A 24,431-nucleotide genomic window follows, 5' to 3' on the forward strand; every position below is an offset into this window, starting at 1 on the left:
TTACACCACTCATGTAGTGATCATGCGTTAGTCTATTGACATTGTAAATTGACGATGGTCATCTCATTATGCATCAGAATTAGCTGTATTTTACTTTATTATTTTGGAACCCAGTCCTAATAGCACAGAGAGGTGAAAAGATAACTTCAGCACAGAAATAAAGAAATTGACCATTGTTTTACCCACTGGCATCCCTTATGTTCCTGACACTTTTGATTTTGGAGCCAAGCCTAAAAGAAAACCAACCCCACCTCAGTGTTTGAAGAGCCAAGCACGTGTATTCACTCCTCCCAGTGTATTCTGTATGGAAGATAAGCTCAGGAGTTGGTTTGATTAGTTGGATGATGCAGCCTCCCAACACATTCATCTATGTGTTTGATGGTGTTGCAATAAGAACTAGCACTACTTTAATCCCTCGCCAATCACTGCCATTTACTTGATGAACTGGAAAGTGTCTCAATCCCTGTTCAACCTGTCCCTGTCCTAGTAAGCCGATGCAAAGCGTATGCACCCTCCACCCGGCCCCTTCCTCCTTAGATTTGTAGCTGGGTTTAGCATGAGGAATCCTGCTGAGAGAACCAGCCCCACTCCTTCCCCCTTTATGCCTGTCTGTCATAGGCCTTACTAACCCCACTGGCCCTTCCGGGCCGGCCCTACCTCTAGCCCGCTGCATGCCCGTGTGACCAACTCCGTATGGCGCTTCTTGTCCATGCTGTTCTGTTTGTATTTCCTGTCCTTGTGCTCTGTGTCTGTCTATGTCTGTCTATGTCTGTCTATGTCTGTGTGTGTGTGTCATCCATGCATGTGTGCATGCGGGTTAAAGAGGACTGGCCTCAAGAGGACTGGCCTCTGTGAATGGAATGTGTGCATGTTATAAACTCAACATTATGTTTAATTAACAGGAGTCTCCTTATGTGATGTACAAGCGAAACTACTTGTCGCTGGAGGGGAATGACAGATATGAAGGCTACTGTGTCGATTTAGCTGCCGAAATTGCAAAACATGTGGGGATAAGATACAAACTGTCAGTAGTTGCGGACGGGAAGTATGGTGCAAGGGATCCAGAGACCAAGACGTGGAACGGGATGGTGGGTGAACTGGTATATGGGGTAAGTGACAGTCTCGACGTACTGAAGCACTGTCACCAACACAGGGACGGGGGCTTGGCCAGCTCTGGCTTGAGGTATGTGGGCCAGATCTGGTTTACACACCTAAACCAGATCTTCTGCATGAAAAGGACAGACCTTGCCCAGCAGGGTGAATGTGACCCACATTCATTCAAAAGTGGCCCGGCAACTACGGGTACTTGTTAGGGTCACATATCACAAGCCAGAGCTGGCTCATAAGCAAAGTGTGCCTGCCCTCGCCCTGGTCGCATCTCCCACATTCGGACCAGATCTGGCCTTTTACTGTTGCGGTGGCAGCACTGATCCATATGTGCCACCCAGCAACCAGATCTGGCCCGCAATCCTCTACTGACTGGATGTGTGCTTTTCTCCATATGTATCTCCATAAATCAGATCTTAATTGAAAGATTGATTACTGTATGTTATGAACCACTCACTGCATATGTAAGTATGAGCCCATTTTCTTCTTTCATAAAACCCCAACTGGTTAATGTTTCATTAAGGGACAGATGACAGACAGACTGGGAAGTGAAAATGAAAGACATCTGCGTGTCAGTTTGAATGCAAGCAGCAATAATTTGAATGCATCTTAATTTAACACGAAAAAGCATATTCCTGTCATATTGAACATTTTACCAACCATTCTGCCAAATGACAGCCGTGCCTCTTCAGAGAGCTGAAAGAGAGAGAGATGATCCCCTGTTATAATTGACAGGCTTTGTACAAGCCCTGAGACACCTCTCTGCATCAACAATGCATCCTCTAGACCATTAATTAGCCATTCACATGCAAATGAGCCAGTGATATATTGAGACAAGGAGTGGCTGGGAGCTGTGTTTTTCACAGGGATGATCCTCACTAAGATGATCCCAGCCCTTGCATAGCATTTACATATTTATAAGACAAGGCCGTGTCCGGTTGTGACTCTGACTCTGGGAACTGAAAAGCTATCAATGGGAACATATATTACCTATCTGCGATTTTCACTAATAAGGCTAGGAGGCTTTGAAGACAATCTGATAAAGTAGTTGAATTTTCCAGGCGGATTCAAATATCATGGGCTGTTTCATTAGCTCTTCAACCTCCTGTTTCCATACCTTCTACTTCATAGAAGGATTTGACTGAGTAATGTGCTCTTTTGGATTAAGGCAGAGACATTAGCCACTACTAATGCTAACTGAGATTGTCCCATTTTAAGCTGGCGGGTCTCACTTTCTTCTTAAACATATCTGACATTAAATGCATTAATCGTTCTAATCCACCATTTCATTTTACCATGCTCCATCTCTACTCATTGGTTTCATCAATACATTATAAATCTGTTATAGCCATAATGAGATATAAAAAATAGCCTGATGACCAGATTTTGATCAATACATTTTTATGGGCATTCTATTTTTAAAAAATCAAAGTCAGGCTTTGATAACACAGGCAGTTTGATGTGATGTGCCTGTGTTCTGTTTTGAACCACTAACTCCTCCTGTGCCTGTTCCCATTTTTCCAGAGAGCTGATATAGCAGTGGCTCCTCTAACTATAACATTGGTACGAGAGGAGGTGATAGACTTCTCTAAGCCTTTTATGAGCCTGGGGATCTCCATTATGATAAAGAAGCCTCAAAAGTCAAAGCCGGGCGTGTTCTCCTTCCTGGACCCGCTGGCCTATGAGATCTGGATGTGCATAGTGTTTGCCTATATCGGCGTGAGCGTGGTGCTCTTCCTGGTCAGCCGCTTCAGCCCCTATGAGTGGCATCTGGACGAAAACGACGAGGCCAAAGACCCTCAGAGCCCTCCAGACCCACCAAACGACTTTGGGATTTTTAATAGCCTGTGGTTCTCCCTGGGCGCCTTCATGCAGCAAGGATGCGATATCTCGCCAAGGTTGGTTACTGTACTCCATGTTCCATCACCTCAAACTCAGCTATCCTCATCATCTACATACTGTACCATCTCTCTGCATTTTATGGTCATAATCACTACAACTCCCATAATGCCATGGTGCGTATATGTTATTTTTGGGTTTGGTCTTGACTTTTTTGCTATCCAGCCCACCCCATCCACCTACACTCCATCTCTCCCTCATACTCTTCAAACACCCCCCCACCATTCTTCACTCTCTCACTCTTTCTCTCCAGGCTGCATGCTAGCAGTGATGCATCGCATCCATAAAATAACTTATATCCACCATGCCGGGGACTGTAAAATGCGCAGGGTCATTACATCCCTGAGTAGTTTCTCCTATTCCCGATGACTCTTGGAGGGCTACCGTGTTTTTGCTGCATGTCCCATTTTGTGGTCATCAGCCTGGTGCATATAATGTATTTAAAGTGGAAAACATTTTTATGCATTTGCACTCTGATGAAGCACCTTAATAGCATTATATTTGGCCCCCACCTCATGACTAATTTCATTATTTTTCATATAGACAAAAAGTCACGTCCTCTCCCTCCTCTTTTCATTCATTCAGTCCATCTATTCACTCATCATCACTGTTGTGGGGTGTCCCTTGTTCCTTCTCGGGGGACTGTCATTGTTCAAGCTGTCCCTCCTCATCTTGTCTGGGATGTCAGGCCATTCTAGTCCATCTGAAAGAAGATCAATGACAGAGTGTTCCAGGCCATGTTGATCAGAGCTGAGCATCAGTCTCACCTGAATAGTGATGGCTACAGTGCTATAGGGTGGGTAACGGTCCTCTGACATCAACACTTAAACATGGATCGTTCGGATTCGTTCCTCAGTTATATTTTACCTTACTGTCTCCATGAAAAGGATAAAATGATTTTTGTTTTGAAGCATTACTCAAGAAATAGAAGTGTGTTGCGTACTGAAAGCTGAGTGGTGGCCTTCCATGAGTAGGAGAAAGTCACCTCTAAATAAAAGGCAAGCTATTTAATCCTATTAATCCCAGAAAGAAACACAAAACATTCTGTGGCGAGTTAGGATTTCATTTCTGTCTGGTACTATTTGAAGAGCCCATAAAATGCCAAAAGAGTCAATGCCACGGATTTGATGAAGACGATTTAGTAAATGTCACTCTCCCGCTTGGAGTATCGGTTTACGTGATAGACTACAGCAAGCTTAAGGTTAGTAGTTACCTTGCCAATGGGGATCGTCAGCCTCATTGAAGCAGATGCACAATAACCTCTGCTTGCTGTGTTTGTGTGTGGTGTCATTCAGCCACAACACAGCCCTCCAGGCAAGCATCATAGAGCAACCAGGCTGGTACAGCATCTCTTTCAGCAACACCATGTTTTTCTCTGTGTAAAGAGCATTATCGTTGAGGTATGTGGGTGAGATTTGACATAAATCCAAGATCATTCCATGGCAATGCTCTGAGGCGGTGCATTTATGTCAATACGTGGTGTGTGATACCCAGACTGCAGATACACAGACTCTAAACAGGAATCAGTGGACTCCAAACGCATGGCAGCCTCCATCCCTTTGTCAGTGTGTAGGTTTGAGCACCCTGCTCTCACGTCCCTCTGTCCTCCTCATCCCCTCTCTCTCAGGTCTCTGTCGGGCAGAATCGTGGGGGGTGTGTGGTGGTTCTTCACCCTTATCATCATCTCTTCCTACACGGCCAACCTGGCTGCCTTCCTCACAGTGGAGAGGATGGTGTCTCCCATAGAGAGTGCTGAGGACCTGGCCAAGCAGACAGAGATCGCCTACGGTACCCTAGACTCAGGCTCCACCAAGGAGTTCTTTAGGGTGAGTGACTAAGCTAACTGGGGGTTTATTCCCCAGACACAACTTAAGTCTCTTTACAGTTAGAAAAAAACGTAGTAAAAAACCCCAGACAAGACATCAAAGGAAGGAGCACAGGGAATGGTATAGATATTTAGTTATGTTTGATACCTGACAGAAAATATGGAAGTAGCTATGATAAGAAGTATTTAAGAAAGTCATGCTACAATACACAAGACAGGTGGCTATCAGAGTCTGCATGTGAACGACTGAGCAGCCATTCCAGGGGACTTTTGAGAGAGCGAGAGAGAGAGCGAGAGAGAGAGCGAGAGAGAGAGAGAGAGAGAGAGAGCGAGAGAGATTAATTAATAAATAGAGGCTCCAGATACATTTTAAATATGTTCTTCAGGAAAGATGTGCTGCTTAATTAGAGTCATATAGCCACCAGGCAAATGGAAATCTGCTCTGATGACACACTGGCAGGTCATCCCTCAAATGGCTGAACTTCACTTTCCCTCCTCTCCCTCACTCCTTTCAGGATTTACCGTAGTACATCACATGCTCTCCCAACTGCTCCCTCACCTTTGTTGTCAATGTGTCGGAAGAATAATATTCAGACATATGAAATTGATTTTAAGTGCTTGCATTTTTTTTCTCCATTTATTGTCATGGGGCAGCAGGTTGCCTAGAGGTTAAGACCGTTGGGCCAGTAACCGAAAGGTTGCTGGTTCGAATCCCCAAGCCGACTAGGGTAAAAAAATATGTTTGACAAAATCTTAGGTATGGCAGCCTGTATGTGATACATGAAGATAAATTAACTGAGCTCAGAGATCTCATTTCCAAAGCAGGCATGTGCATGTTATAGATCCTGATTTATGCTAGGAAATGAATTATGAATCCAATGAAATTGCAGGTTTTTGTTTGAGTTACATATGTTGTTTCCAGAGAGTAAATCTGAATACTTTTGGCAGTCGTATAACTGTCCAGAAGAACATCCAAGAATTGCATGTGGACAGGCACTCTGCATACAGACAGAATGCAAATGATTTATTTGCCAACTCATCCCTACTTTGGATTGCCAGTGGGGTGGACCTGAGCAAACAGCCGTGAAGCATTCAGAGCACATAAATGGAGAGTTGATAGATGGACTGACAGCTGGAGGTGTTTGTGTTGCACTGTGGGAGCCAGCTCATCTGCTCATTAATATTTATTTATTTTGCAAATGGATTCTGAGGCCGGGAAATTACTTACAATGTGCTTTTTTATGTTGTAGTATAGATGAATATAGATTTGCGTTTGAACAAAAGAGATCTTTAGCCCACATATGATTGCTGAAACCAAATAACACAAGCAGAGGAGCTGGACACATCTTTACCCAGACATTACCCTCTGTTTACACAGCATTGCTAAGCCTGTCATGAACTATCACTGTCATTTACCATTATTTACATGAACGGTCCCTCCCACCGAAATGTCAAGCGTGATTCAATCACGGCCCCAAATTCATTACATATCCAGCTACTGCTGAAATTTTCATGATACAATGCAGGGAGACAGCTTTATTTTATTCAGAAATGCATTGATATTGATGTTCTGTTAGATGCATCCATCTTTCAGAATGGATTGAGCAGATATTATCATGTAACTACTGTCCAATGCATATGCTATAATATATAACATCCATAATATCAGTCTGATCAGGTCAGGTGTCTTAAACTTGGCTCTTGTAGTCCATCTGACATAATACCGAAAATAATTTGTCTTGATATGTTTTAAGTGATAACAAAAGTGCTCTCACCGGGGTTTCAGTATTAACATTTAAAGCACCTTCCGTGAAATTTACAGGATTCTCTGGTCACATTCATTCATGTCACCTGTATTGTGTAAATGCCATCTCCCCTCTTACCTTCAGTGGAGACAGCTCAGGTTCCCTTCCCTCCAGTCTATTATGGCTTCTCTTCCTGAGAACTGGGCTGAGGGCCCTGCTGCACAAAAGGCCCCTTTTTCAAAAAGATAAACCGATTTGAATCTTCCTTTTGCCGGACAATCATGGAGGTGTAAATAGCATTAATAGGAGCTGAATGTACTGCAGATTTTCACTGATTTTGTCAGTGGAAAATATTTGCCCTTGATCTAGACACCCATAAGGGTTCAACATCTGTTGGTGCATAAGAATCAACAGCTTCCACGGAATGTCCCGCTGAGCAACCCCAACCCCGCAATCACCTCCCATATGGTCTCTCCCTGTACTCTTTAAATGAGTGTGTGATGCAGGGGGTAAAATTCACTTCTCTTGGGGGGTGATATTGGGAATAAGTTGTAAGGGAAGGTGACTCCCCATTGTTCGAGATTACATACTAAGTCAGCTCAATTTCACTCAATTCATTGGTGTGCTGTGAGTGTAAAAGCAACTGTCACTGATGAGAACGGTATGACAGTCTTGACATTTGTGAATATTAGGTGAAATATGTGAGCAGAGTGATGCTGATGCCAACATAGCAGCAGATGGTGAATATGCATATCAGAGACTAATGTTTTGACTGCAGCATTGCTTGTTTTTCTCTTGATTAATAATGAACATGTTGACTCATATTTGGCTCATTTATTGAATACCCCCTGATCTGATGCTACTCCCTGACATATCAGTTGTTCTGAGAACACCAGCCATCTCTACAGGATACAGTGCCATTATGTTCAAGGTGTTCATTATGTTCAACAGCCCTATTTATAGTTTACATTACAGTCCAAAGATGGAATCATCAAGTTTATTAGGAGTCAAGCTCATCCCTCCCAATAAAGAGCAGAGGAGCAGTGAAGAGGGTCTCAGGCCGTTAGGGGTTCTGTAGACTATTAGGATCCCAAATCAGCTGTCACGGTGCTGTCACCTCCCCAGACCCACAGCACTCTGTCAGCACTTGTGTCATAATTATGACAGTCAGAGTCATGTAATATATTCATATTCTGCTAACTCCGCATGAAATGAAGTGACATTGGGTTTTCTGTATACAGCCACCTCTGTTAAACCGGTTGACACGTTCTATGAGGATTTACTGAATTCAGAGTAATATGAGAAAGTGTCTGTTATGTTTGCGCTGGTGTGCCACCACCTGATAGAAGAAACAGCTGAACGTCCAGCTAATTATATCCCCAAAGCTTAATTAGTCAGTCAATAGCCAGCAGGAACTTTGGAAACTTTTCCCCCCTCAGAGCTCCTGCTGGGTCTGTAGACTGATTTTGGAGAGCACACCAGAACTGGTGCTTAATGCACAATCAATATGGATTAGAGAGGAATTAGGTGAGATATGCTTTATGCTAATTTTGCCCTTCTTAGTCTGTGTGTGTGTGTGTGTGTGTGTGTGTGTGTGTGTGTGTGTGTGTGTGTGTGTGTGTGTGTGTGTGTGTGTGTGTGTGTGTGTGTGTGTGTGTGTGTGTGTGTGTGTGTGTGTGTGTGTGTGTGTGGGTGGGTGTGGATGTGTGTGTGTGTGGGTGGGTGGGCGGGCGGCTGGCTGTATGTGATCAATCTGTTTATCTGGTTAGTACAGTCATACATTTCACACTACAATTCACAATGGTCCACAGTAGCCAAGCCATACTGTAATTTGATATGTAATGTTAGATTTAGCTTGATTCAGCTAATAATGGTGAGCCCATTGTTCATTAAAAAGTGAAAAAGATATGACCAAGCAAATACTTGCCAGAAATGGACCTTCTCAGATCAAATAGTATAATCTATTTATCAACATTATATGATGTTATTTGGAGCCCTGGGCAATAGCCATAGATATAATTGCCAAGTTGACACTGCATTAAGCATTCACTTGCTAATTGAATCCATGAATAGGCTATTTATACGCATTACTTTTTTGATCGTGAAAACTTCCATTGCAAAGTTTCCTCCCAGGCAGTCAGTGTTTTCCCCACTCAGTCGGTCACTCGGCGGAAGGTCACATTAACCTAGTTTAGCCAGCCACTCAAAGGCCATTTTTAGACGCAGCTCCCTGGGTGTGAGTCAGTCTGGGCAGGGCAGGAGGCAGACCAGGGCAGGGCAGGGCATGGCTCTGTTTTCCTATCAGCACATCATCTTGCTGCTCCAGGTGGCAGCAGCCCCACTGTTCCATCCAGGTGACACCTCCAGAACCCCAAAGTCAAACGGCACACTGACTCACTTCCTGTCTTGTGACCTCATGGGGTGAAGGGGGGATGTTGAAAGGGAGCAGGTGGTCAGTCAAGTGGTCGTCCTGTCGATGAATGCTGAGGAGAAACATGGCCCTGCAGTTTTGTTTGTAGTGTGCTGCCAGCTTGTCAGACCTCAGATCTGCTGTTGGCAACAGGCCCACTACAACAACTCCTTTACTCAGCTCTCTGGGAGCACAGCACTCTAATGACTCATGGCAAAGATGTACACTGTATATGAAGGTGTATGTGTGTGTTTTAAGTGTGTTATTTAAGCACTGAATGCTATGGTCTACATTTTTTAAATACACCACTAACCTGTTTTTGTCTTCTCTCTCCCTCTCTCCCCAAATGCAGCGCTCCAAAATAGCAGTTTATGAAAAAATGTGGTCTTACATGAAATCGGCTGAACCGTCAGTGTTCGCCAAGACCACACCAGAAGGGGTTGCCCGAGTGCGAAAGTCGAAAGGCAAATTCGCCTTTCTTCTTGAATCCACTATGAATGAGTACATTGAGCAGCGGAAACCTTGTGACACCATGAAAGTTGGCGGCAACCTCGACTCTAAGGGATACGGTGTGGCCACACCTAAAGGCTCAGCATTAAGGTGGGTGGGATAATATAACAATATTCTCCATGTTGTTATAGTATTCCACCTACCCTGATGTCTCGTGTTGTCCCATTTCTCTTCTTCCTCATTCCTTACTTTTTCTTTTTTGAGGTTCATCAGGAAGTAAAAGGTATTTATTACGGATGTCGGATCTTAACTTGATCACTCTTTTGTCGCATAGAATTTTCCTGCTGCATCAGGAAATTCAAATGAGCCTTGTGAATCCCTGAAAATAATAATAATCTTTCTCTCCTTGCAGGGGCAGTCAAGTCATTGGGATCAGGGCTTTCTATCAAAATAATGTTATCGCTCGCTAGGCCCCGGTCCTATTACTGCAACATTTAAATGTACATAAATGTATCTGAAATTCAGCCATTCACATCTACAACCGTCGTTTTTATATAGCTTAATAACACAAGATAGATATTGGTCTCCAATAGGCTACGACATAGAAGTGTCAAGTGTATCCTAAGGTTACGAATGAACTGTCAAAATTGAGTTCAATCGTGGCCTGGGGTGGTCTAGTGGTTAGGGCCGCTGCCTTCGGGGCCCACATATAGGCCTACCATGTCGGCCATCGCCTTTCTGGCACAAACAACTCAATCCCCCCGATTTACCTGATTTAAATTACACATTTGAAATATGGACAGTCCAGGGATATTCTAGCCCCGATCTTGATAAGAAATGACCATAACAGACACTTTTGGATAACACAAGTAGGAAGCAAATAAAATAATAACAGTAGGCTACACCAACATTAGTTTCCATTCATACAAAGTGTTGGGTAAATTGCCACAGTAGATTTGCGTAGTAAAGGAGGAAAAAAATGTTTCTATTGTATGGAGTGCTTGTCAATCGCCCTTAGTCTGTTCAAAAAGGGCTAAGTTGTTCCAATGACAACACCAACCAGAGGGCGATACCTTGAAAGACTTTGGTTGCAAGTGTAACACGTGGGATATGAACCAAGGTCTCCCACAGGAGTAACCAACATCTTAGACCGTTTTAGACTCTTGGGCCGAGGGCAGACACTGGTTTTGAAGTTCACAGGTGGGGCTACCACATCACGTGACCATGACCGACTCATGTCCGCTACACAAGCAGGACTAGGTAACACCGTCATCATCTTTTAGGGAGTAATAATGAGGTGACCAATAATGGTTGCAATTGAGATCAGTTGTGTGGGTGAATTTAGAGTGTATTGATGGTTGCAATAGGCCCCTTGTTATTTGATTATATTCCAATAGGCTACATTATGTAGGCTACCCGTTAGCCTATCCACTGTCACATAATGAAAGGTGTGAAAACCGATAATAACCTACTGTTTGTGTTTCCCTGGCTGAGTTGATGAGCTGATTTGGGCCATCAGTTGATTGACAGATGTAGGCCTACTGTAGAACGATAAACTTTCCTCCAGTGTGGATGCTCGCCCACGTTTTATAGTTAGGCTATGTATAATTAGTCAATTTAGGTATGGTCTTTGGTGTGGATTAAAAGCCTGTATTGTGTAATATTGTTTAATATTTCATTTCGTAAAGCTGTCAAGATGTTTATGCATTTGAGCCTATCCAAAGACGATTTTGTTGAGCTGAGACACTTTTCTCTGATGTGTAAATTATCAGACTATTCATTTTACTTCTTGAAAATGTTGAAATAAATGCAGGTAACTAAGGGCCTAAGGTAGGCTCAGGCTTGTCACTAGATCGCCCAGCATTGGGCGCAAACTCATGAAACTCGCAGGCGGAGCGAGTTACTTAGACCACTGCACTATGGGCAGGTCACAATGCTTTAACAAGCACAAAGATAAACAGATTTTCCCTAACGAAAAATACATCTACCCCCTACAAATATGTCAATTTATTATAATCCACACATAGACTAGAGAAGGTAGCCTACAATGTAAGTATGGTCCTGCATTGTCTACAAACACTGCTTCCAGCAGCCCCCTGGTGGCGATTCTAAATATTTATTCAGATATTCAAATCCTCCTGCTGCAGGATTATTTTCCTCCTACGACGAAACTGGTCAAATTAAGATCCGACATCTGTAGGTGTTTCTTTAACCCTCGTCTAGACGTAAAGCGATTTCTGTCATGTTCTTTCTATTTCTATGGTTTGTTTCTGTCTGTGTTGCTGTCTTTTTCTTTCTCTTTAAAGGGAAAGTACTCTTGGTATATTAGACATATTTACTAAATCCATTTGTATATTGATATGCCCCCCCACCCACCCCTGTCGTTTGTTTTTCTCTTCCCCTCAATCTTTCCTCCCTCTGTTCTCTGTGGTGTCCCTCTCTGGCAGTTCTGTATTGCTTCTAATTTAACAGTTCAATGTGTTTCTTTAACTTAACTTGCTAAAAGCTGCACTGTCACTTATGATGAATGTTAATGTGCATGCTGAATGTTGTCGTTATACTTCTATTCTCAATGACAGTGTCCCATCCCCCACACTTCAGTTCTGAGCAATGTAACCCTCCATACCACCACTCTAATATTTAACACTTTCTTTGCTGTAAAACGCTTCTTACCTCTCCACACCGGTGAAATTCTTTACCGATTTGTCCTTTTCGTGCTCCCCCTTATGAATCATTTGATATTATTACTATTATTACAATTGACTAATATTATAGTATTAGATTTCTCACGGACCTGTTCATTTTCTTACAAGTTATGTTTTATCGTTTCAAGAAATGCTGTTAACCTGGCAGTGTTAAAACTGAATGAGCAAGGCCTCTTGGACAAATTGAAAAACAAATGGTGGTACGACAAGGGAGAGTGCGGCAGCGGGGGAGGTGACTCCAAGGTCAGCCTCAATGTCACCAAAATCGGGTATCGTAGAGTAGAGTAATCGGCAAGGCTGTTATATCACTACTGTAACCTATAGGCCCCAACCACAGCCCACTATGGCCCTGTAACAGAAAACTGTGTGGCTTTTTCTATTTTATCGTGCAACTGAGATCAAACTGGGAACCCTTTACTTGGCTAATGGACGAAAAAGACCAGTAACAATTAAGATATTTCTGAGAAAAAGATGATGTATTATTTTACTGCACGTACAGAAGAAGAGAGGAGGAGTTGAAGCTGATTATTATTCCTAATGGTAGTTAAGTACATCTTTGGTAAGATAGCATACTGTGAGACCTCTTTTGGGAAGTTAGTGTTCTGTTCTACAGCAGGGCTGTACTGTGAGATATTTCTTGAATTTCTCCAGAGGCTTTTTAGTTTAGGTCTTTGCCCTGTGGTTGTCAAGGGCAGAATGTACAGAAGGGGTGATTGTACATTTCCTCTGCTTTTTATATCCACAGGGCAAACATGGTAGAATTATAATGCTCATTTTCACTTAGACGTACTTTCACTTTCAATTTTCACTGAAAGTGGATGAATGATTTGTTGCAATTTATGTTGAGTTAAGTATTGATGAAGAGAATAACTTGGCAGTGTCCATGAACCCTAGCACTGAGGTGTACGGTAGCACTCTCCAAACTGCCTCAACCTTGGGTGCTAGGGCAGGCGAGGCGAACAGCGTAGTCTTGAGGGGACTAAGCATTGCAGGCAAACGTGAGAATTCTAATGACAAAGTGACACCAAATGGTCCAAACCTTTGTCTGATACCAATAACATCACTGTAAACCAGTGTTAGCTTGTCACCCTGACAGATTCCTTTGATTGGTCTTAGTCTCCAAGACCAGTCAAAGTCTACCTACCCATGGCCGGCCCCGACCAATGAAACGCTGCAAGAGGGTGGAAAATATGACCTGATCTTGTGTTTCAGAACACGAAGGCACAGCGACAGCCCGACTGTGGATCCGTATCTGTCTCTACTCTTCTGCTTGCCCCATAACCACAGTACACTTGGCACATTGTAGAAGACCAGGCAGACTGACTTTGATGTTGTTGACTCTAGTCATTCATTCCTGAGCGTAAGCAGGACATGAATACTATCAGAAGAGCAACACAAAGCAGCTGCCTCGTCCTGCAAGCAATCTGCCTTGAATCCTTGGTAGAGAGAGGGTAGACTCAGCCATGTTATGATATCGCACCTGACACATTTCTGGTTTATTCTTTTATTCCTAAAAATGCATGTGTTGGTACTTTAACAATGTGCTTCAAATATATTGTATGTAATAACCACTGAGAGAGGGAAACCCAATATATTCTAGACACACAGCTTCTAAAAACACTATAAATATAGCTCAATCTGACATTGGCAAATGACACTAATTATACAGTACCACAAATACCAAGGGGAATTAGCTCACAAATGAAAGTAGGCTACATTAAAAATAAAAAATATCCCTCATGTTAGTACAGACATATACTCAAGAAAAGTTAATACAGCAGGTTAAGAACTGGAACTAGTAACTATTTGTGATAAATATATTTGGATGTATGAGAATCAGGTGGTGTAAAGACATCATTTACACCTCCATGGGTAAATCATGTTTCTTCTGTGTGTCATGTTTTCTAAGTTGTGCATCTTTTGTCCTCATGTTTTGTTTTGACATTATTTGATATTTTGCATGAACTGTTCATACTGTGTGTGTTAATTGTATAGTTTTGTCTTTGTGTATGTTTTGGGAGTGTTCTGTTTGTATTGTTTTCCAGTTGTTGTTTTGTCACCTCAACCTATCACAAGCTGCACCTAAACTGCAGTGCAGACTACACATATGATCAGCACTCCTGAATCATACTTGGTAACAGTGAAATAGTCCATAGACCTCCCCCACCACAGACACTGATGTTATACTCTCAAAAAAGAACTGAACACTTTTTTACTTTGCTCCTCCTTGTTGTTGGACTGGATCAAGACTGGATGGGCCCCAGCATGTCTACCTAGCAGCCAGCAGAAATCACAGGCGCAAGGTGATAGCCATCTGAGAGGCATGCTCAGTACAGCACACACATCAGCATGTGTCATTATTGTGTCAGCCCCTCTGCTACTGGACAGACAGACCCTCTGTGACACGTTAGCTAGCAGAGGACAGTCCTCTATCTCGCTGTTAGCCAGTCAGCTCTCTCAGTCAGCTGACCTCTCAGTTGCTGTGTCATTCCTGTTGTGGGTCACTTCCTGTGTCTGCATGCCCTCATAGGACTCCCCCGCCAGCCCTGGATACGGGTCATGCAAGAGGGAACTAACTCATCGCCTGTTTTCATCTTTGGCTCCATGACTACATCATACATTAATAACACTGTTATGTTATGGTACTGTTATAACACTGTTATTCCCTATGTCTGTCATTGCTATACTCTACAAAATGGGTTCCAGACCAAATAGCCATGCCATTGCCAGGGAAGCTTCCTGCTTGGGGACTTGGTAGGGAAACAGAAGTCAGCGCACCCAGTTTGTCCTGCTGTTACGCCCATACTGATACCAGTACTGGAACCTTGACCGATGTAACTTGCCATGTCCATAGCAACAGCTCAGTATGAGCAGGAGACAGTACTAATTGTCCAAAGCTGCTAAAACTAACCTCATCCTTATTAACATAGTTATTTTCTGAGACTAGTAGCGAACCATAAAGGTTGTCAAAGTATTTGTCTGAATTGCTGTGAAAATAAGCCGTATAACCAGATAAGATCAAATAACCTCACATTCTCTACACTCATCTTTTATGTAAATATGAGATATTATGCATGAAGAAGACTACAGTGGTGAATACAATATATTTAATGAAGTTAAATTACAAACCCAGATCATTTTTCAGAAAGAAAATAAACACAGAAATCTAGCAGTCATGTAGATAGCATAATGTCTTACAAACATAACGCCCTACTTGAGAACTAATTAGAAACTGTTTGGCTTTTCATTTCTCAGTCAGTCAAATCTACCTGTAGATTTCATTGATCTCATTGCAGGTAGAAGTTGAAAACGTAGCTATATAATACTAATCATGCAGCCACAGACCTACATAGAATCAATATATTGATATGATAGAAAACCAGATTGGCGATATTACTCCAATTTAGAATATCTACCACTCTCTTGTAGCTCTCAACATTACATGTGATTGATTTTATTTGCACAGTATAGGCCTATGTAAGCCTATTCTGAGCAGGATTTATAGGTGGCTGTGGGGATGCATATGCAGTGAAGGGCTGTATTTTGTGAGGCGTTGGCTGCCGTCAGCTAGAACAAAATCGGGCTGCTGGTTTTTGTGTGCCTGTTAGTCAAGAAAGGGTTCCTGTTAGATCCACCTTGCTAAAAAAGCTACATGTGCCCATAACAATTGCACCTCTTCTTTTATGTATGTATAGAACTATATAACAGTAGCTACTCATTCTGCTAGTTTCAATATTTTCTTTTTTGAACAGTGTGTGCCGATTACTCAAAGCGATACGGGTAGGGTCTGGCACGGTAGGGGTTAGTCCTGGTGTATGAAAGGTAACAGTTAGTTTTGCCTGCTCTCTGTGTTGTGTTGGCCAGGACCCTGCTCTATCGCTTTGTAAAGTATGAAGTAGTTTAAAGCTTGAATAACATAAAATAACATAATATAATGTTATTTATGTTATTTCCCATGTGAAGAACTCCTGTAAACCTTGCCGTATTGAAACTCAGTGAACAAGGCATCTTAGACAAGCTGAAAAACAAATGGTGGTACGATAAGGGTGAATGTGGAACCAAGGACTCTGGAAGTAAGGTCAGTCGCTGCAGGTCTTTTTATACTGATTGCAAATTGCATTTTGACTTAACTGTTCATATGCAAATACTTAAATACCATACATTTTCAAAAACATATATTTTTTTCTTCGATTGTTTTGTTTTCGTTTTCCTTTCCATAGAATGCAACACAGTCTAAGTGAAAACAGTCTAAACAATATCCATCCCATAGTTTGCCTTACACATACTTCATTATCCACAATACTGTCCACATTATTAGTGTTTACATTACTATTATGATAATGATAATTCCTAAGATCTCATCACACAGCTTAGACATACAGTATGTATTGATAGTTGAAAAGGTGCAGCATGCCTTGGAAAAATTTAAAATTACATTTGTATTCATACTTAACATAGAAAAATGACAACCATTGAATTGTAACCATTTTGCTGCTGTTTTGTTGACCAAACTTTTATTGAAATATTGTTTATTAGTGTCCTTACTTATTTGTGTGCTAATTGAGTATATTGAATCTATTAACATTATGCAGTGTGACTTCAAGCTTCCTTACTCTGACAAACTCCAAACTAACTTTCAAACCCCAGCTGGTCATACAGTGATCAGATGGAATCTGAAGGTCATGTTTGAACTGTGGAATGCCACAATAAGGACATTTTGTTTGCACACTTCATGAAGTTAAAGGATCTAATATAAACCAGTTATTTAACCCTCTGAGATAGTCAGAGGACAGGACACAGGCCCTGTAGCCAAAGTCAGGGCTCCCCTATTATAGTCTACAAAGCACACTTTAAAGGACACACTCATAGGGTTAAAATGCAAATGGTAAAACTCTTATAAATGAATTTCAATATCCAAGTTCGGATGTTAGTAGCAGAAAAATGGTTCAATTCACAATTCCTACAGCTTGCCACTTTGATTTAAATTGTGAGATACAGTCAGATAATGGTACATTTGAAGAACTACAATATCATAGTGAAGTCAGGGCCTATCAACAATTTTTTGACCTGTACGACATTGACCACCTTCCTTTAGGGTGGCCTCGTAAACGAGCTACAGAGCAGGGTAGAATAAACCTTTTTCTCGACATTCACCAATCCAGCTTTGTTATAAACTACCTGCAGAGTTGAACCACCTCCTGCTATTGTTGAGGGTTGACTGACCTACCAGACAGTCCCAAGCTGCTCCCAGCTTTCCACTGTTGTAGCGAAGTCATTCAGCAGGTCAGCCTCTGCCGTTTACCTCAATACTACCCCACAGTAGGCATGTCTCCATGGGATTCACTGCCTACACAGTTGATAGAACCATAAAGAGTTGTTAGGGTAATCCATTACATTACTAGGCTGCGTTTACACAGGCAGCCCAATTCTTATATTTTTTTGACCAATCACATCAGATTTTTTCACGTTAGATATTTTTCAGAGCTGATCTGATTGTTCAAAAGGCCAATTAGTGAAAAGATCAGAATTGGGCTGCCTGTGTAAACACAGCCTAATAGTGGGGGCGTCGTCTACATTAGAGCTGGATTTGAGTCAGAAGCCTCTTGGGGAGATTTTGCCTGTCTTGTTTGATCAGGTCACAACCACAATGTCTGTAGAAAATTCTTAACATTGTTCTTTACCTTCCCCAGGACAAGACAAGTGCTCTAAGCCTGAGCAATGTGGCGGGAGTCTTCTATATTCTGGTTGGAGGGCTAGGGCTTGCTATGACTGTGGCTTTGATAGAGTTCTGTTATAAGTCACGGGCAGAAACCAAAAGACTGAAACTGGCTAAGAATGCCCAAAACTTTAAACCAGCTCCTCCGGCAAACACCCAGAATTTTGCCACGTACCGAGAAGGCTATAATGTGTATGGAACAGAGAGTGTTAAAATCTAGGGGGTATGTGTCTCCAACATTTTGTCCCAGTTGTCTTGGGCACTAAGTGTCTCTGAATGAATGTCACCCTGTAACTGTATGCCATTTCAACACAATGTTATGATAAGCTGATAATGTTTTCAACATGAGAAATGCATGTATTGTATAGTAGTTCTATAATATTTTTATGTTGAGGATAGGCTACAAATACTCATTTTGAATGCTGTTGAAATTAGCCTTCAAGGGGCCCAAATACTCTATATTTTTATGTAGGTTCCCCTATTACTGAAAAATATAACATTTTATGGTGACACAAAAAAATCTGTTGAAATCCCATTCCGGTTTTACAGATCTGAAGTCTGTCCCTTCCGCTGGTTTCTCTGGAGGAAGGTAGTCAGTCTGGAAGAATACAACCCAATATGGCTGGCACCCTGGAGGCGAGGCGAAAGACATGGTCATCAGCTTGGACCCAAACCCACAGTCAACAAATGCCCATCTTGGGTTGCCAAACCTGGCACGATAATCAACGACGGTGACACAATAGGACTTGCTTCTTGAAATATGGGACTTGCCTCTCTTAGTGCCTTATGGAGCATTCAGCGTCACAGCAATGCAACTCAATTTTGGTTCACTTGAAAATACAAGAATCACACAATAATATAGGGGAGGAAAGAAAACATTGATACTATTGTAATCTATACGTGGGAAAGTTTTTGTAGAATTATTTTGAAGAAAAAAATGCCGTTACTTGCCATTAAGAAACTCATCCCAGAGGACATTTTAAGTCATTTCAATCCTTTAAAAGGCATATTTTAGTGGTAAATCGTTTATTTAAAAAATGTGTTTTATTTAACGTACTAGTCATCTGCCTATTTTACTATTCAATTATGTTCAATGTCATATAATAATCTAAGACAAACTTCAATCAATAGGACAGGATCAATAGAAAATGACAATATTGTACCCTCATTTTGTATTTACAATTTTTGCATAATTTGAAACCATTGGTTATTCTAAATGTCTTAGGCGCTGTCAATTCTCTCTGATCGCCTGATGGACAAGCTGCCATTTTATCATCATGGTAGCAGCGTAACATGACTGGTTAAAATAAATGTTATATTTAATTTGGGCCACACTTGTCACTACTGCCAAAAATGTTCAATTGAAAACAGTTTTTATGAAGATGTGATCAGTTTTTAAAACACATATGGTGCCATATTGTTATTGAGGTTTTTGATTGAACAGAGGACAAACAGTTGTAGAGAACACTTGCATATTTACAGTATAGGCCTACTGAGCATAATAGGTGTTTGTTATAAACAGTACACCCCTTTTTACAATATATAAAAGGTTTAAGTCCTCATCTTAATCAAAAACTGCTACATTTCTTACACATTAAAATGGAAAAAGGTTGATAAATGTAAGTCTTATTGCAATGCAATCCAATGGTATCTTTAAAGAGTAAGCTTTCTATTATCTTAACATTTTGGATAAATAATAGCACACTATATCTGGTTGTAATTTACATGACTTTCTTTGTACCCGTTTGTTTTCTGTTGAGATTGAGTTATGTAGTGAATGATGAGCAATGAGCGTGGAGAGAGAGATCAGAAGAATATACAAGAGTATTTCTGTGTTTTTATGTTTTTCTGCAAAAACTGTGATCCACTACACTTTGAAGACATACCAAGACGAAACTGATGATGAATATGATAATTCTTTATGAACCACGGAGAACCATAAATGTTAAGAAACGTATATTTGTTTAGTTGATTTTATTAATGAAGGCTTCTCATAATTTTTCCCCAAGTAAAATGCATGCGAAATTGGTGATCGCTTTACCAAACTGCAACCTAAAGCAGACCCTAGGACGATAGCAAACAATCAACTTTATAACTCATTTGATCCTTTTTGTCTTTTGGTTTTCTTTTATTTGTAACTGCACCTCAGCAATGAGAAAATTGCCAAGCTGCGTAGTGATAACAAGAACTGCATGTGTGGACATACTGAACCTCGTTAGTGAGGTCCTGTACAAAGAATTTTATTACATTTTGTAAATAAAAATGGATTTAAAATTGGTTATTTTGGAATATTCTTAAGATATTGAATGGTATTCTTTGTCATACAGGAACAATATATTTCATCATCCTCATATCTCCAGTGATCATACCGTGCCACGTATTGCACAGGAAGAAACCAGGAAATATTAACATTTATCCAGCCAACTTGCCATCCTCCAAGCATTATCTTGAAACGGGCATAGAATAACGCAATACGGACAATCCATATGGGTTGCCATGAAGTAGAATGTCATTACAGGCGAATGGTTTATGTGAGCAATTTTTTAATGACAATGCACTATATTGCAAAGAGGATATGAGAGAGGGGTGTTTCCAGTGTAGAGGAATAGCAGCAGAGTGCCTTGCTAGCCAGGTATAAACTAGCAGGATTGCCAGACTGGACAGGACTTGGTCTGGGGCTTTTGTGTGATAAATGATGTAAAGCCAATGAACTCATGTATGATTTACGATCAAGCTAAAACACTGAGGCAAAGAGGAACAAGAGAATGTCTCCACTGTAAAGTATCAACAACACTGGGAGCCTTGTCTGAACACTAGACTAATACATTTGTAATGTATTTAAGAGCTTTCTGTACGTATCAGAAAATAAACTAACAGCATTCCCTATAAGGCTGTATAGCACTGCTGAACACTGGAGATGTATCTTTGTGCAAGGCTTCACATCAAGCAATGCAAGGTTTAGAGCTTTCTCTGTGAACCATTTCAGTGTGGGACCTTGAAACGTTCTAACTTAGAGGAAGTCTAGAGTTGTGTCAATGTAGAAGGCAAAACTTTTGAGTAAATACTTGACTTAAGAACTATAGCATATCAGCAGCTGACCCACTGAACAGTCTGTTACGTCAGCTTCACTGTAAGAAGTGAAGTGGGATGGCACATAACCCTAAAAGTAAAAAGAAGAGGACATCAAACACGAATGGCTCACTAGGAAAACTATCATTTATTAGTTTTAAAAAAGCATACACTTGTCGAATACAGCAGATAAAAACTCCAAAAAGTTGTTTCTGAAACATTTGTATTTGGAGTACAAAGCTTTGACATTTTTACAATTATTTTATTTGCTTCAAGGAGTAACTGTCCTTTTACAAATTATTTAAAAACCTGATAACACACAATCGCATAATGGACATAGCAAGGGGACATTGAAAAATAAACATAACAGATATGACATGACTTACATGTTACCTTCTTTATTATTGTACACATAATATACAAACTGGTCATTTGTATCATTTAACTCAATCTATGCCTAAAGACTTGCTTGGATTAAAAGGAGGATAAATAAATAGACATGTAACTCTAAATGAGGCTAATGCAAATATGGAGAGTGTCTATTAATGCTAATAAAACAAGCCAGAGGGGAGGAGCCTGACAACATAAAACATGTTAATTTTTTCATCAAGCATTTGTGATTATCGAATGTATGACCTGATGATTTCAAGAGAGCATTTAATACAGTTACCAGTTTTCTTTCTGAGTAGAATATCATTTCGTGATTTGAATAGCACATTGTGCCAATATTCAAAAGTAAAAAAAAAAGCTGGTTCCAGCTGGTTACTGAAACACACTGAAATGAAAACAAGAAGAATAGATCTGCAAGTTCCAAACACTACAACTAACATCACTTGCGGGCAGTTACAACAGAAACAACACAGGCAGAAATAAGAGTAACATTTGAGATGCGGCCTCTTCTCAGAATGAACAAGGCAGAGAAAATAGAGCACTAGTTAACAACGTGGTACAGGATGAGGGAGGGTGACTGACTGTCTGGGTTAGAAGCACGGCTTCTCCAGGTCTGCTGCAGCCCACAGATGGGGAGGGTGAGGAAGGAGGGGAAGAAATAAGAGATGTTTTAGACACTGACCAAATCACACAAACATTTGAAAGTCAAAGGTAATAATGTTAAATTGGGATGATGTAAATTAATTTCTCATATATACACTGAACAAAAATATAAACGCAACATGTAAAGTGTTGGTCCCATGTTTCATGAGCTGAAATAAAAGATCCCAGAAATGTTCCATACGCACAAATTTGTTTACATCCTTGTTAATTAGTATTTCTCCTTTGCCAAGATAATCCACCCATCTGACAAGTGTGGTATTTCAAGAAGCTGATTAAACACAATGATCATTACACTATAAAATGCGCAGTTTTGTCACACAACACAATGCCACAGATATCTCAAGTTTGAGGGAGTGTGCAATTGGCATGCTGGCTGCAGGAATGTCCACCAGAGCTGTTGCCAGAGAATTTAATGTTAACTTCCCTACCATAAGCCACCTCCAACGTAATTTTTGAGAATTTGGCAGTACATCCAGCTGGACTCACAATCGCAGACCACGTGAAACCACGCCAGCCCAGGACCTCCACATCCGGCTTCTTCATCTGCGGGATCGTCTGAGACCAGCCACCGGACAGCTGATGAAACTGTGGGTTTGCACAACCGAAGAATTTCTGCACAAGCTGTCTGAAACCATCTCAGCGTGCTCGTCATCCTCACCAGGGTCTTGACCGGACTACAGTTCTGCGTCGTAACCGACTTCAGTTGGCAAATGCTCACCTTCGATGACCACTTTATGCTAGAGAAGTGTGCTCTTCACAGATGAATCCCGGTTTCAACTGTACCTGGCAGATGGCGTTGTGTGGGCGAGCGGTTTGAATGCACAGAGATACCGTGACGAGATCCTGAGGCCCATTGTTGTGCCATTCATCCGCCACCATCACCTCATGTTTCAGCATGATAATGCACGGCTCCATGTCGCAAGGTTCTGTACACAATTCCTGGAAGCTGAAAATGTCCCAGTTCTTCCATGGCCTGCAGACTCAGACATGTCACCCATTGAGCATGTTTGGGATGCTCTGGATCGATGTGTACGACAGCGTGTTCCAGTTCCTGCCAAAATCCAGCAACTTCGCACAGCCATTGAAGAGGAGTGGGACAACACTCCACAGGTCACAATCAACAGCCTGATCAACTCTATGCGAAGGAGATGTCCCACTGCATGAGGCAAATGGTGGTCACACCAGACTCTAAATGGTCTTCTGATCTGATTTTTTTAAGGTATCTGTGACCAACAGATTCATATCTGTATTCCCATTAATGTGAAATCCATAGATTAGGGCCTAATGAATTTATTTCAATTGACTGATTTCCTCATATGAACTGTAACTCAGTAAAATATTTTTAATTGTTGCATGTTGGGTTTATATTTTTGTTCAGTGTAGTATTCCATTACTACTTACCTTCGCTGACTGACCTAGATCACATTATCTGTGCTTGTCGGAGGACTTATGAGTACCACCATTAAGGAAAAAATTCATAAACAGTCAAAGTATTTTCACTTGTTGGATACCTACTACAACGATCAACAGAACATCTACCATGAGGTAGTTGGGTAATAAACATGTCCCTGTGAGATAATAGCAGTTTCTATAAAGACACAATATTTTCTACTGGTCGTTGCCTTGAATAAATTAAATGAAAATATATACAGTACTCAAGCTAATACAATTATAATTACACCAAATACTAGGGCTCCAGAAGTTAATTAATTCCATAATTTCAGTTCTGAAGCATTACCCAGAACATTTAAGGATATTGTTTTTTCTCTTCCTTTCCGCCGCTGCTGTCCCTCTTCTCCTTCTTGTCAGGTTTTTCTTTGTCATGCCTCGACTCCTTTAACAGTAGACAGGAAACACACATGCCAATCAAAACATCACTACTGCCACCAGTGGCACAGAGTACACCTGGGCCACCAATGTGTTGGCTACAAACTGTATGTATGTACAGTACATATGGCCAATAGTTCCTATATGCACATATGTGATGTTGGTGCTGGTTCAATTATTCATCTGCAGCAGCAGCAGCCCAGTTCCTTTACTTATTTAAAAGGGCCAGAGAAGCTGTACAAAAACACACCACTCATGTCATGGCTGGGCCAAGACCATTAAAGCTTAACTGCTTTGACTGAGCAGCAACAAAAACTAAAAAACTATGAGGAGAGACTATGGCCCCTACCTGGGAGGGAAATTACTGAGCCCCACTGTGTTGTGTTCTGCTAGGGTCCAGGACCAGGGCAGTACTACCTACCTTCTTGCCCCCGGAAGAGTTTCTCTCAGGTTTAGCAGACTCTCCCTTTTCCTTGCTGGAGGACTTGGACCTCTTGGTCTTCTCTTTGTCAGCAGAGACCGGGGAGTCTGAGGAGGGACTGGCGCTCTTGCTGTGTTTGTTGGAGGAATCTGGGAGAGAAGAGGAAGAAGAACCAACCATGAATATTGATCATATCCATATTGA

General features: G+C 41.3%; 2 protein-coding genes across 4 annotated transcripts in view; one reads left to right on the forward strand and one right to left on the reverse strand.

The window, feature by feature from the left end:
- Positions 1-18,077, forward strand: part of LOC311142081 (glutamate receptor 3) — a gene marked incomplete at both ends in the record, with an annotated part of 112,891 nt that extends 94,814 nt beyond the window's left edge. The window contains 6 exons of one of the 2 annotated variants that reach the window (XM_084177650.1): positions 903-1,109; positions 2,632-3,005; positions 4,634-4,832; positions 9,339-9,586; positions 12,270-12,384; positions 17,832-18,077. In XM_084177650.1, the coding sequence (XP_084033776.1) occupies positions 903-1,109; positions 2,632-3,005; positions 4,634-4,832; positions 9,339-9,586; positions 12,270-12,384; positions 17,832-18,077 (1,389 nt within the window). Of the gene's footprint in view, positions 1-902; positions 1,110-2,631; positions 3,006-4,633; positions 4,833-9,338; positions 9,587-12,269; positions 12,385-16,104; positions 16,220-17,831 lie in introns of both variants that reach the window. The other variant, XM_084177649.1, reaches the window with a different exon arrangement.
- A 2,978-nt stretch (positions 18,078-21,055) lies between these two features.
- Positions 21,056-24,431, reverse strand: part of LOC311142073 (THO complex subunit 2-like) — a gene marked incomplete at its 5' end in the record, with an annotated part of 60,178 nt that continues 56,802 nt past the window's right edge. Inside the window, 4 exons of one of the 2 annotated variants that reach the window (XM_084177634.1) lie at positions 21,056-21,929; positions 23,381-23,432; positions 23,737-23,813; positions 24,228-24,376. In XM_084177634.1, the coding sequence (XP_084033760.1) occupies positions 23,405-23,432; positions 23,737-23,813; positions 24,228-24,376 (254 nt within the window). In that variant the 3' untranslated portion in view covers positions 21,056-21,929; positions 23,381-23,404. Of the gene's footprint in view, positions 21,933-23,380; positions 23,433-23,736; positions 23,814-24,227; positions 24,377-24,431 lie in introns of both variants that reach the window. The other variant, XM_084177633.1, reaches the window with a different exon arrangement.

The sequence above is a fragment of the Coregonus lavaretus genome, assembly GCF_964263955.1.
Source record: "Coregonus lavaretus genome assembly, chromosome: 15".
NCBI classification, from domain to species: domain Eukaryota; kingdom Metazoa; phylum Chordata; class Actinopteri; order Salmoniformes; family Salmonidae; genus Coregonus; species Coregonus lavaretus.